This window comes from Miniopterus natalensis, chromosome 1, assembly GCF_054644295.1.
Source record: "Miniopterus natalensis isolate mMinNat1 chromosome 1, mMinNat1.hap1, whole genome shotgun sequence".
NCBI lineage: Eukaryota > Metazoa > Chordata > Mammalia > Chiroptera > Miniopteridae > Miniopterus > Miniopterus natalensis.
In genome coordinates, this window is record NC_142081.1 from 117,677,671 (window position 1) to 117,692,374 (window position 14,704).

The window sequence follows — 14,704 nt, forward strand, 5'->3', positions numbered from 1 at the left end:
ATACACAGTCCATCTTACTGAGCATTTCCTAGGAGGTTATATTCCCAGTCCAGACATACTTCCTTCTAAGGAAACCCTGTGCTAAGATGAATTACTTAACAATACGGGCTCCTAGCCCAGTGCCACAAACCACCATGTTACCCAGAGCACATCTTGTGGCCTCCGGGTCATTTCACTAAATGAAAATATAGCAGTAGTGCCCGCCTGCCATGTGGTGACAAATGAAAAACTGCTGTACTCTTTGCAACAGGAAACCGTGCTCTAAATGTAAAGTAGATATGCCAACATGCATGCACTAGAGTCCACCTATGGGCAGTTTTTTCTTAACAGTGCATCAGACCTTTGATATTTAAAAGGAAGGCTTACATTTTACTCTCTGATGATGGAAAGTATGTAACCAAATAGGTTAAAATGCCTTGAAAAGTAATTTAAAAAGCCAATCTCAATATCAATTGTTCTTTCCTAATTACTACTAGATTCAAGCTTCAATTCTCTTACTAATTTGAATTTTAAAAGGCAGATTAGAGTATCGTTGACTCCAAAATATTAAACAGTAACTCTAGCTATGCACATAGTTATAATAATTGGCAAAGTATGATTTCGCTTCTGTACAAAAACAAGTGAATGTTTTAGCATGCCTGGTTTTCACAGTTCAAGGACGATCCAGAAGTAACTAAACAGTAATTGAATGAGTGATTATTTGACATGCCCCCCCTTTTTTTTTTATTTGAATAGCTCATAATTAGAAATAATGTATCAGAGTATGACACTAAGAGCTATGGAGAAAGAGAAAGTACTCCATCACAAAAGGTATAAGCTCTTCTATTTACTATAATTGATTGTTAAATTTAGCTCCTCCCTCCCTCCCTCCCTCCCTCCCTCCCTCCCTCCCTCCCTCCCTCCCTCCCTCCCTCCCTCCCTCCCTCCTTCCTTCCTTCCTTCCTTTTTTCCTTTCTTTCTGAGAATTTCTCAAATAAATAAAGGGTGAGCAAAGGAAAACCCACACCCCCTTGTTTGAAGTAGAGTGAAGAGCAAACGAAACAAACATCAAACCTATAAAAATATGTTGCAAAGGAAAAGAATGTGGACATCATACTAAAAATTCAGAAATTAATTCTGAAAGTGTTTCTTTATTGGAGTTTTAACCTCCCCAGGAGAAAAGACCTATAGATATGACATCTGTAACCTCCTATGATTAAGTAGTCCTCTCTCCCCTTGTCACCTCCCATGAAGCCCACAAGTTGACAGCCCCAGCCATGCACACAGAGCTTCCAATCAGGCGTTTAGTACTTCATTCTTAAATATCAGACATTTAGGGAAACATCTAATGTCAAAGGCAGAGACAAATACATATAAATGGAAAACAGGAACTGAAAGGAAATTGACCACATAAAAAGCAAAATGCTTCAAAATTATGATTAATATATTCATATATGTATATGAACATATATATGTATATTGAACATATATATTTAAAAATATATGACATATTCAAAGAATAAGACTAAAGTTTAATTTCTGTTAATCCTAACCCGAGGATATTTTTTCCAAGTACAATTCTATGTATACACAGTCTCAAAATTTTGTCACTCATCTTCACTTCCCTAAGAAGCTGCAAGAGCGTATGCCTCACCAAACAGAGAAAACTAACCAAGAAAGGGAAGTGCTCATATCATACAGCCGGGTATCCAGCCCAGGGGGGGAAAAAGGGACTTGGAAATTTGGTGAAGGGAAATGTCAGCATGACAGCTGGCATCAGGCGTGGGGCTGATGAACAAAGGCTCAAGGAAGGATATTGCTAAGGAAAATGAATGGAAATAATAGACGTGCTCTGTTATATAAGGCAGGGTGGAAAGTGTGTCTGGAATGGAAAGTGTGTGGAAGAATTAGTGATAGATGCATAGAAAACCAAGAAAATGTAAAAAAGGTGTTATTATTATTACGTGAAAAAACAAAAACAAACGCTATCAGAGAACAATACCTGGCTTTGTTGCAAATGATGTTTACATGATCATGGTTATGTAAACATTAAATAACAGTTTAAACAAAATCTGTGACATAAGTATTTTGGGAGGAAGTCGGGGGAGTATGTGGCGTGTGCCTTTGTGGTGGTGGTAGGGGCTGGTTTGTGAAGGGAGCTAAATCCTCACCGTCCATAGCTGGAGGTAGATAGATAATGCCTAAGATCCAAAAATAAAAAAGTAGCAGAATAGGAATATTATTTTTAAATAATGACAGAAATTCCTCAAGTAGTAGCTAAAAAAGTTGAAAGTGGATGCCTTTGGCATATGTGATTCGGAGATGGGGAAATGAGAAGACATAATTCAGCATTTGTGGCCATCGCTATCACTTTTTTTTGGTAATTATTTGAGTTCCAAAGCTAGAATTCTTCATGTTATCTTTCCTATAGGGCATGTGGATATTTTGCTGGTAAGATTCTTAATAATCATTATATTCAATTTGATCTCAACTATGGAAACCATTTCAAAGGGGAAAAGACAGCATATACATCAAAATGCTAACCAGTGTGTAGAATTCCAAGGACTTTTCTGAACTCTCTTAATTTTGGTCAATAAGCATCCATTGTATTTATAATCAGAAAGATAGATGAAAAGTAGTATACAAGTGAATTTATGTCACGTTTTTATAATTACATAATATTATCCATTGCCAAGAAAAGAAAATGCATCAATATATGGTATAGTGGGAGTACTTAATTTTTTTCCTTCAGATATTAGAACTTGGCAAAATTGTAAGCTTGAATATGATCATTTTAGGGTAATAAAAAGTGGTAGTAACCTATGAAGATGTTTCATACTTTTGAAACTCACTACCCAACAGTAGACAATAAGAATAGAAAACAAAAGCCTCTTGCTTTTAAAAAGAATAATGATAGTACTCCTACTATTTATTCACTCAACAGTAGTTGTCCTTAAGTGCCAGGCACTGGGCATTCAGCACTGAAGGAGGCCACGTGCATGTCCTAATGGAGCTCGCAACTAGTTGGGGGAGCAGGCAAACAAATAAATATGTGGAGTGTCAGCTGGTCTGAAGTGCTGTGAAACCAATAATGTAGGGAAAGGGCGAAGCCAAGATGAGGTCTATTTAATGTGGGGTGCTTGAGGAAGGCCTCATAGATCAAGTAATTTGAGCAGAGATCTCAGTGAAGTGAAAGGGTGAAGTAGGAAGTCATCTAGACAAAGGTCACAGTGCATGTGAAGTGGGTTGGGGGGTGGGAGGATGGGTCTCAGCATATGCAATGAACTCAAGAGAGGCCAGTGTGTGGCTGGCTGGATCCTAGTGAGCTAAAGGGAAAGAGAGTGTGAGATAAGGTACAGAGATAGGAAAGGAAGAGGCAGAAAATAATGTAGGGCCAGTGGGCCAAGGTGAGGATTTGGGATTTTCCATTAGGGGGTTTTCAATGAGAGCAACACAATACTTACACTTAAACCCATCACACTGGCTACTGTGTTGAGAATGCAGGGAGACAGGGGTGGAAGTTATGAAAATAAATCCGAGTGGTGATGGTGGTAATAGTGGATATGATGAAAGGTAGTTAGACTCTGGATCTTTTTAAAAGATACAGCCAATGGTACTTGCTTATGGATATAATATAGTGTGAGAGAAACGACTCCAAAACAGACATCAAGGTTGACCTGAGCAATCAAGAGTTTGGAATTGTTATTTACTGAGGTAAGAGAGCCTAAAGAAAAGACAAGCTGGTCAGGAAAATATACTAATATTACTCTGCAATCAATACAGTATATATGCATATAGATCTGTCATTTCACAATGAACAATCTTCTTCACACTCATGGATCTCACTTCTGTCTCCTGCTAAGGGAAGGTGAAAATGCTGAGGGTGCATTTCAGAGCATTTGAGCTCGGCAACACAGAGGACAAGCAGCCATGGTCTCTCAGATGAGTCACTCAGTATCTCTGCATAGAACAGTGTCATGCAGGACATTCATCTGTTTAAAACTTTTGGTGGTGGGTTGCTCTGTGTCTCTGGTCCCATTTAGCCATGTGCTACTCATAGGCTTAATTTCTCTGTTTACCCTATTTTGCTCTTAAAATTTATCCTACCTATGACCCTGATGTGTGCTATGACAACAGCCTCTTAAAACAGCTTTTACAACTATTGTGGCAGTCTAGTGAGAATTTGTCCTATCTAAAATACTTAGAATTTGTCTGAGATTCAGTTGCACAATGGGGATATTCCTGACCTAGTTTTCTGACTATGATTTATGAGCCAATAAACTCCTTAACCAATGGAATATAACATCCCTGACTGCACGGGACACTTACTGTCACACTCTCGCTGTTGCAGGATGGATGAGCTTCCAGCCTCAGGTTGTTAAAAGTTAGGGTGACCTGCTTTCCTTCCTGCACAGTGATTCTCCACTCACAGACCCGGCCATGGGGGTTTGGGTTAGGGTAGCTGGGAGAAGTAAATGTTCCAGTAGGGCCCTGTAGATCCCCACCACATCCTGAAGGGAGAAAAACAAGTAAACTTCCAATGAAACCAAATTGACCCCTTCTATAAAGAATGTTCTCAACATTATTATTATATTTTTTCATTCTCACACTAGACAAAATCATTGCTCTTATTTATGTGGACCCTGAGAAAGAAGATGCTTACTAAGAAGGGCTCTTGGCAGCTAACTGGGCTCAAATTTGAAAAACAAAGTCTAGCAGCCATTTCTACACAGGTGCCTCTCTTGAAAACTGCAAACCAGGGAGGAGCTTGCACTGAACTGCCCTCCTGCACTGTTTCTGCCATGTGAGCCAGCCTTTATAAAGTTCCTGGAATCCTATTTCAACCAATAGGACTGAGGCTTTCCCCATCCAGTCAGAACTGCACAGTTCAATCTCCATCAGCTTCTTCACCACCAATCAGAGTGGCTCCATTCTGACCAATCAGGACAGTGCCTTGTGGACCAATCAAACTGTGAAAATTTGGAGTCCTCATTTGCATGAGGACAGACCAATCAGGGGCCAGGAGTGGGGACTTTTGTCTATTTAAATCAGCTTCCCCCTGGCTCTGGGACCACAGTTTCCTCAGCTGAAGCCGAAACCTGGGATGTCTTACTAGAGTAGAGGGGAGCAGACCAGTGTAGGCCAGAGCCGACTGGTGCAGAGCTGGCCAGCCAGAGGCCCCTGGCCCAGGAGCTGCCTCGCCCCAGAGTGGCCTCCCAGCCATGCTGTTTTCACAGCTATGTTGTATCACAGCTGAGCTGTTCTGTACTCATAAAGTTTCCTCTTCACTGCGCCCCAAATTGAAGATTCCTGCTGACACTGAATTGACGCCAACAAGCATCAGTTGACATAACAATAGGTATGTGAGGACTTATACAAAACATTCGTATTCACTTCCTATTAATACTTAATCTTTGTTTCCATGGGTGATAATTCACAGCATTTCATCATCATGGCCCAAGAAATATGAGAGACCAATAAATGTAGTAATCTTAGAGCCAGGAAAATCAGAGCCAAAAAAATCCTTTTTTTTTCCAGACAAGATCATCATTTTACCTGAGTTCTTCAGGGAATTTGGAATGCACATTCTGAGTAGGACTAATGGGCTGGCGTCCTTCAGATGAGTAATATAGTACAGCTCCCTTCCCCTTACATCTCTCCCAGTGCTAGTTCCCTTCCCTTGTAGCACTGATCACAGTTGTGGTTTGTCACTTTTCGCTGTGACTATTTGATGTCTGCCTCACCACTAAGCTGTAAGGTCCAAGATGACAGGGGTCATGTTCCCACCCCCAACTGATATAACGTCAGTGCCTAGCAGAGTGTCTATCCAGTGTAGGTGCTCAATAAATATATATATTTTACACAAATCCCTGAACTTACCTTCCAAACTGGATTCAAACCGTAGTCTGAATCCTGAGGCAGTAAGAGAGCCATCTGTGACAAACCTGACCACGGCGACATTGCCAGAAGTGTCTATGCTGTCAGGAATGATGTTTCCACAGTATCTGCCCAGTACATTTCCTGTGATAGTCAAAGAAGTAAATAAGTCAAATACATATGTAAATAAGTCAAATACATATGTGGCCAGGTGATTGATTTTATTTAACCTCTACTGGAGGTGTTCTGCACATATGAAGAAAATAATAAAAGGTTAAGACCCTGTCTATGAAGAAATGATAACCTCTGTCAAAAGAAGCAGGATAAACATGAATAAAAATCAATATATTCAAATATATGAACTGTAGCAAAAATGGCAATCAATTAGAGTGAAGGTACCTCAGCACAGTGAGGAAGGCTAGCTCATTTGGTTAAAGAAATGGTCTGAAGAAATAGAGTGACAAGTGTCCATCTCATATTATTTCTAGGCTACATTACCCTTTCCTCTCCTTACCCAACAGGATATCCCTCAAATAACTGCACATGGCCCTGGAATGTCTCAGCAGGAGGAAGCTGCCTTCCCACCACCGTGCTCTGTCAGTGGTCTGCAGGGTAAGCTATAGAATGACACCTGTGGCTCAGGACACCTGTTGTTTAGGGTGCATGGAGGGAGAGAAAGGCTGGCACTTTGCACATCTGATTGATCTTCACTTCTTTGCCAAGAACAGACAAAGTTTTGCCTTTCTTGGAAGTGAGGAAACTCCAGAGGCTGAGTGAGTACATGTGAAAATAAACACCCCCAAAGACAGCAGGCATCTTTTACTGACCAGAGGTATGGTTTTCCCAGATCTCAACAAAGTCTTTCTCACAGCCAGAGGAATTCTGAAGGTTAAAATCTTCAAAATGGATGGTGAGATAGTGTCCTGAGGCACCCCGGAGATGCCACTCACAGAATAAATCGTCTGAATATGGAAGTGTTGGGTACCCGATGCTTTGGATGACACCACTTTGCCCTGTCAATGTTCCCCCACACTGGGCTGCAAAAAAAAGAGCAATATTAGTTTTTTTAAAATTTCACCAGCACATCTGAAAACTTGTAGGTGTCAAGCGAACACGAATTGAAGTTTTAAAAATTCTGAAAATGTTTTATTAGTACTTTCCTTACTATTGGAAATAGTAAAGAGAAATGAGAGCACAAGTTCAATCCAATAATGGGAAATTATTGGACTAGAAGACTGCTGGAGGACACATTCTGTAATATCTCTTTAGTTCTCTTAGGATGCCATGTAAAAGCTATTAGTTGCAATTACATTTCATATCAAGAACCAACTGATAGATTGATAGGATAGGGCCTGTCTAGTATCCTGTGTTGGTAATTCTGAAGACTGAGTACAAATTCAGCTGGAGAGAGTGCTATGGTTCATTTCTAGTTTAACTATCAAATACATGTTTTACTGTAGTAACTGGTATCTCAGGGCCTTGAAAATTACTATTCAATTATTTTCCATTAGCTAGATGTGATAGATTGACCTATATACAATTTGCATCATGTTATGAAACAACTGGGCTTTCCAAGTGCTGGATGTGTCGAATATATTTGGTTAGTGTCCAGATCCACCTTTAATTCTGTGTAATTGTGACCCTATTATAATGAATTTTCAGTATGCATACTTATTGCTAATTTTTTAAGTAAGGAAATCAAAACACTAAAGAGACATTTGTTTTTTCTCTGGTGACTGATTTGGCACTAGAGGCTTAGGGAGAAAATCAACTCAATTATCTATTAATGACGAGGAGTTCAAAATCACTGTTCTAAATATAGTTATTATTTGCTAAAGAGTTTTACTATTTAAAGTAATACATATTTCACGATGATAGAAAGAAACAAGAATTTGATTTAACTGAGTGTCTTTTTCACACACAAATTAGGATAAAATATAAAATATTCAAGTTTATAAAGAGTGTTTTAAAATGAAAATCAAAGTAAAAATTAAAATTAATCAGTGACTTGCAGTTTTAAACATTTATATTCCTTACTTATCTCTATCATTAAAATAATTATTAAAGAACTTATAAGCATATATGAACCGCCCATGGACACAAACAAGAGACAGGTGAAGGTCTAGGGTGGGGTGGGAGATAGGTGGAGGGGAGCAAAGGTGGGGAAATTGGGGACATCTGTAATACTCTCAGCAATAAAATAAATTAAAAAAAATAAAATTAGGCAGATGGAAATACTTCTTTTATAATGGTGTGGGGTTGTTTTTTTAAGTTTTAATGTATTTATTCTGTCACTAGTTTCTTATTGAATATAAAAAGCGTTACCTATAGAATACTTGGCCTTGAATCCCACATGAGTGGAGTTGTTGTCAGACCGGAATCTCAAGTATATCACCTCTCCTGAGGACAACTGACTGCTGGGCAAAGATGTCCCACAAAACTTGGAAATTATTGGTGCATTTGAATCCGCTCCATCTCGCAATTCAAGATAATTGGATGTACAGCTAAAGTGAAAGAAAGTTCTGTTTAATATATAAAGACAATTGCTTTGACATATTTTGCTAAAAAAGATTTCACTCACTTTTTCCAAGGGAATTATTAAGTTATCTTTTCTGGAGCAGAAAACACTGTGACAGTCAATTTAAGTAGGGTGTTACTTGAGAATACTGTATAATATTCTTCTGAATCATGACACACCCCTCAGTTAGTAGCTCAAAAAGACGGGTTTTACATGTACCACACTGAAGAATACTCACTTGCCTCCCATATTCTGCATTAGTTTTACAAATTTAAAAGTCATTCTCAAATTATCCCCTAGGAATTTAAAAACACACACAAGTATTTTATTTCACATGATTCAACCCATTTCACTTCACAAAGATGAACTCTCTCTTGACAGCTCTGTGACCTGGGCTCATGGAGTCTCAGCTGGGATTTTCTATGTCCATACAAGCAGATTTACTCAATATTTAATGAGAAAGTCAATCAGCCAATGAATGCTCACTGACTGGGAGAGTGGCATTGTATAAGGTGCCCAGAAATGGTAAACAAAAGCTCTTGTATCTAAGTTTTGTACCATACATGTATTTATGCAAACGCATGCACACTTTTATTAAATGAAGTATAAAATAGATTTTGGGGGGGGTGTCTATGTAGTTATTCTCTTTGTGTTCAACATAGTATGACTTACTTTCTGGTGTGTTATCTTTCAGAATTCTTATTAAATAGAAATTAGAATTTGTACTGTACTTGCTTTAGTTCTATTTCTGACCCCTGGTGTCACATAACTCAAATTTCCATTTGTTACACAGATATTTTATCATTTATGACACTCAGCATGAGGCTGGGCAAATAAATCCTCACCTAGCAGAGACACTATACTTTTCCTGCGAGAGGAAGAGCAGATCACATAAATCTCAAACAGCCATCCTCAGTGTCTCTGGGAGGATGTGCACAGGGTCACGAGAACAATATCTGTGGACGATCTGCTCAGCTGAGGGGACAGTGACTGGCAGGCAATGCTTTCAGGCTGGAGCATTAAGCATTTCCCTTCCGCAACCCTGGATTTCCTATGCAGTATGTGTTGCTAAGAAATGAAGAAGAACATTGTACTGAGACATGGCAGCTAAAAAATATACTAACTCTGGCTAGGAGAAAAATTAAATGGGGGTGACCTACTTGGGTGTCACTTCAATATTGAATTGATCTTCGAACTGTAGCCTTATGAGCTTTCCAGGAGGCGTGGCGATGAGCCAGATGCAATCAGCGTGCTGGGGATAACTGTCTGGGTAGTTGGGGGAGGTCACATAACCAGTAGAATCTGCATCGTGGATGTAGATATTGCCCCCACAGGCTGTTGGGAAACACAGTTAAATCAATCTACAGTCTGGAGAAAAAGAATGGCATCAACTGCCATGATCATTTTTAAAAGTCTCTTTATCTATATTTCCAATTTCAATTTCCTTTCATCTGAAATTATCCTTATTTAGTTTTTAAGCAAATAAATTCTGAATTTGCTATCATGGAAGCTGCCAAGTGTGTCACTTTTTAACTTGCCAAACCAAGTTTCCTTTTTCCTTAAGGCCAACAGAATGACTGGTGCACAGCGCAAGCAGTAGGACATCATGGGAGCAGTGCTATGTCCCCTCCACTTAAGCAAGCATATAAATATAACTGCCCACTGACTGCTCAGCTCAGTAGAATGATGCAGAGCCCTGATCTTAATGTGTTTAAAAGACTTAGCAGCTATATATTTGCACAGCTCCGTGGGCATTTGCTCATTATGTTTCTTTGGGAGTTAGATGCATTTGAGGAGCAAGAGATGGATAGCATGAGAGAATTTATTAGCCACTTTATGCAAAAAGATAAATGAGCTTTTAGACTTTTCTAAGAGACCAAAGTATTATGTAAACAATACTTTCATTTTATCAACAAGCATTTTTTTTGTCAAGCTCATCAAACAAACCAAACAATAAACTGGCTAAATGGGGTAATTAACGGTTAACCTGTCCCATACCTTAGCCTCACAGATACCAGGTCTGCTAAATTCTACTGACATTTATTTCCACTGTCATTCAGCCACTTATGGTCATTTCCTGAATTTTGTTATTACCCAGAACTCCTTCATCTCTGAAACTTTAAAATGCAAACTCCTCTGATTGCCTTTAACTCCCTCACTCCTAGTTTTTCCTTCAGAATTCTTGCAAAATCTAAATTTCCTGGTTGTGTTCCATTCAAATTGTTAAGCATTTCCTGAGGCCCCCAGGGGAAGATGAGATGAGACAGAAAGCTTTCTTTTCGTGGAATTATCTCTCAGTTTCCAAAGTCCCATTTCCCTTAATCCAGTCCTGGAAGAGGTGCAGCTGGAGAATCGGTAGAGCTAGAAGCAAAGCCAGTGTCCAGTTTCCTTTCCATGGTGGAGCTGGGTCCGGTACAGCATTAGGCCAGTTGCAGTCCATCAGTCCATTGTGTGGGGTCCACATGGCCGGGAGTACCTTAGTTCAGGGTCTAATACTTTTTCCCTGAATTACTCTTTCATCTGGTCTCTCCACCTTAGTCTTTCTCCTTTCAGTGTATTTTCACTGTTGCAGTCACACTCATGTTTCGAATCTGATCATGCCACTCATGCTTTGGATTAAGATCTTTCAAGGGCTCCCCATTGCCTTTCAGCTAAAATCATAACTCCTTATGGTGGCAGCTATCGCCCTTGCATTATGATCCCTGCCTGCTTCATCACCATTATACAGGGTGTCCCCTCAAAATGTATACACACTTTAACAGCTGAGAGCTCAATTTTGGAAATGAAATGTATTTTAATAAACACTGCCTTTATAATTATTCAAAGTGTGTGTACACATTTTTGGGGGACACCCTCTATTTACCTCTATTCCCTGGCAGTAGTGAATTCTTTCAGGTGGGATGATTTGCCTTATCACGTAACCATTGAGAATTTATATGTTGTCACATCTTTTCCTCACTGACTGGCATATCTCTAGTCATCTTCTGGAGCCTTCTCTGATCCTTCAGGCTGGGCTAGGTGTTTCTCTTACGTGTTTGCATAGCTCCTGAGGCATTCCTCTATCCAGCCCTTATCAGGCCATGTTCTAATTGTACCTGTCTCCTCCACTGCACTGTGAACTCCTTGACGAAACTTGGTAGTTTGCAAGGTGTAATGCACTTGGTAAATGTTTGCTTAATTAATTAATAAGTCAATTAATTGGTGAAAATAAAGAGCATTGAGCACAGGAACATGGAAATCTCAATTGACTATACTGAAGGAGTGTCTCTGGAAAAAGATGATTTAGAACGAGGAGACTTTGGTGTCAGAAGTTGTCCCCCAAATACCATGTTAAAGGCTGAGAAATGGTAGTGGCATAGAAGTTAAGTGTGGTGGAAAGACAGATGGGGACTAGAAGGCTGACTGTGTAGTTAAGGAAAATGGTTGAATTAAAAAGTCGGGAAAAAGGAGAGTGATCGAATTGTTGGGGTTGCCCAGCAATAGAAATCAAAAGACAGCTAAGTCTAATATTCAAGTCAGAAAGATGAGGAGAGGTAATAGTGCTGCCATTCTTGCATGACTAGAGGGTCCACAGAGGAATAATAAAAGAGTCCTAGTGTTTTCAAATAGACCTTTAGTGTATCTAAATTCCTCCTAAATGTTGATTTTAAAAATATAGTTCAGGACTCAGTCTAGCAGAGGTGAAGGTGGAGAAGTAGAATTCTGTGCAATGGGCTGAAGTCTCCTCACTAGACGCAGGCTCTGTTACTCTACCAAGTCTCAGGACTCGGTGAAATCCGGCCGAGTCATGACTCAGCAGCGAAGCTCAGCGTGGAGACAGGGAGGGGCCAGAGCTCCTGACTTACAGTGTGACGGTGCTGGTGTCACAGAGCTGCCTCTTTAAAGGTCCTTTCAAGTGCTGGGAAGTCATAGAACCTACTTGAGCTCTTAGCTGATTTTCTGTATCCTTTGGAGAGTTATTTCTTTTCCTTTCCCAAAATGAAGAAGTTATGCTGCATTAATTCTCATATTGTGGAGAATGTGTAATAAAGCATGTAACTTCATAGATTAGCATGTATTAAATCATAAGATTATTCTGAAATCCTGTTACCTAAGTTTGAAGCAAAGATATACTCTCTACTGATACTACTGCTTTGTTTGAAGTCATGCTTATTTATTTATTTATTTATTCAATTAAACATTATGTAAAAATAAATGTCACAAAATTAAATCATTACAGTAGAATTAAATATAATTATAATCAAGTGTAGCTAATTAAGTAAAGATTACTACTGTAATATATAAGTAAATGTGTAATAGAATCAGAGGATTATGTGTTCATTTGAAAGGAAACATATAAATGATTACAGGACAATGTAATTATTATTCTTACAACATTTCTATAAGTGAATGTAACTTATAATAGATATTTTATAATGGAGAAATCTAAGGAATTTCAGGGGATCGTTAAGATCAGTTCAATTTATACTCATGGAGAATTTTACTTTGTTTATTCTCTTGTTCTGTGGCCTTGGGGGGGAAATCTAAGCCTCATTTTATTTGTCTGTAGAATGGGAACAATGATACCTTCCTTAAAAAGTAGTCATGATGAGATACTGAATGTATCTAACATAAAGTAAGTGCTTGATGATAGGTAGTTATTCTCATTACTCTTAATTCAGAAACTTTACATAGTTTTTTCTCAAGTCTATTTAAACAAAGAAGAGCAAACAATTGCAGGAAAAGTGCAGACATTATATTCAGTGAGAATACTTACCTAAGCTCTTTGCCTCATATTTGATCTTAAATCCTTGCCCTCCATTACTATTATCAGAAATAAACTGAACAAACATTTGATTATCTGAGGTGAACAGAGTGGATGAAGGACGACTGCCACAAAAATGACCATTTCCTCCATGGGGTCCCAAGGGTGGTGAAGTGATATCAGGTCCATTTTTTAGCTGGAGATACAAATTAAAATTGTGTACATTTCTTCATATTATTAAAGACACAAAAGCTCTATTGGCATGTCCCAGGAGAGAAAATTCATCATTTTGTTTTCTGAATGAAGTCTGCAGAAAGTAATTTGCAAAAGTAGCAAACAAGACCTACCACCAAGTAATCCCCCTCGTTACAAGAAGAGCCTCTGTTTGGAATCTGGAAGGGCCGTTCAAAGTGGACGGCGACAGTCAGGCCACTCTGAACCAGGACGTGCCAAGAGCAGTTGAGGTTGGGAGGGTAGGTCTCCGGGTAGTTGGGTGACGTGATAATTCCTCTGTTGGCATGCAAATATCCACCACAGCCTTCCCAAGAAGAGACAAAGAAAATCAATTTTTTTAATTGAAAAGTTAAAGAAACCCTTTAAAGAACATTAGGCTTTTCAGGTTTTCTTGTGAATTTTCAAACTTAGGCAATAGAAGGGTGGCTTTGAAACTAACTGAGGCCAAAGTGTGGAAAGTGATGAGCAGAACAAGCATTTCTCGAGTGCACACTGTTGGGTACTCCTTCTGTTGTTGTTGCTAAGATTAGGAAAGGGAAGGATGCAACAGAGACACTTACTTTCATGAACCTTACTTTACAGATAAGTAAGACGTACAATGAACACATGTAATATGTGAGAGGGTGTTAAGTTCTATAAAGAACAATGAACAAGGAGAGGGACAGTGGTCCTGTGTTGCCTGTGGGTGTTAGAGAAGCCGCGCTGTTGGGGTAACATCTGAGCAGGGCCTGAATGAAATGAGGGATTGGGCCATAGGCTTTGAGAGAGAAAAGCATTCCGATCCAGAACACACTGGTGAAAAGGCTTGATGTGTTAGTGGTAAGCAAGTCATGAAAGTCAGAATGGATGAAGCAGAATGAGAGATCCAAAGGGTAGCAGAGTGGGTCATGCAGGAAGCTAAAAAGATTTATTTTTAGTAAGAAAATGGAAGACATTGAAGGGTTTTGAGCATCAGGATGGCATGCTCTGACTTAAATTTTAAAAGAATCATTCTATCTGCAATACTTAAACTGTGAGAGAGGGCTGAGAAAAGCAGAAGCAGGGTGCCCAAAAACAGGTTGATTTTTTGGTCCAAGGGGAGATGATAGATGCCTGGACTGGGATGGTGAGGGAGAAACAGTGGGAGGTAGTTGGAACCTAGATATATTGTGAGGGTAGAAGCATTTTGATTTGTTAATGATTATGATTTATAGAGTGAGAAAAGACAAATGAATCAAGGACGACACCAACTAGCTATTTTTCAATAGCTAGAAAAATACTTAAAATTGAGAAGAGTGTTGCATGAGAAAACCTGGGAGGGGTGTTGGAAAATGGTGGGAGTCAAGAATTCAGTTTCCCACATGGTAACTTTA

The 14,704-nt window shown here is 39.2% G+C and overlaps 1 protein-coding gene across 1 annotated transcript in view; it reads right to left on the reverse strand.

Annotated features, from left to right (window-relative positions):
- Positions 1–14,704, reverse strand: part of CUBN (cubilin) — a 256,784-nt gene that overhangs the window by 72,946 nt on the left and 169,134 nt on the right. The window contains exons 42-48 of the mRNA XM_016213239.2: positions 13,466–13,656; positions 13,131–13,314; positions 9,535–9,709; positions 8,182–8,360; positions 6,684–6,893; positions 5,860–6,000; positions 4,309–4,490 (exon numbers count right to left, since the gene is read on the reverse strand). Coding sequence (XP_016068725.2) covers positions 4,309–4,490; positions 5,860–6,000; positions 6,684–6,893; positions 8,182–8,360; positions 9,535–9,709; positions 13,131–13,314; positions 13,466–13,656 — 1,262 coding nt within the window. The remainder of the gene's footprint in view (positions 1–4,308; positions 4,491–5,859; positions 6,001–6,683; positions 6,894–8,181; positions 8,361–9,534; positions 9,710–13,130; positions 13,315–13,465; positions 13,657–14,704) is intronic.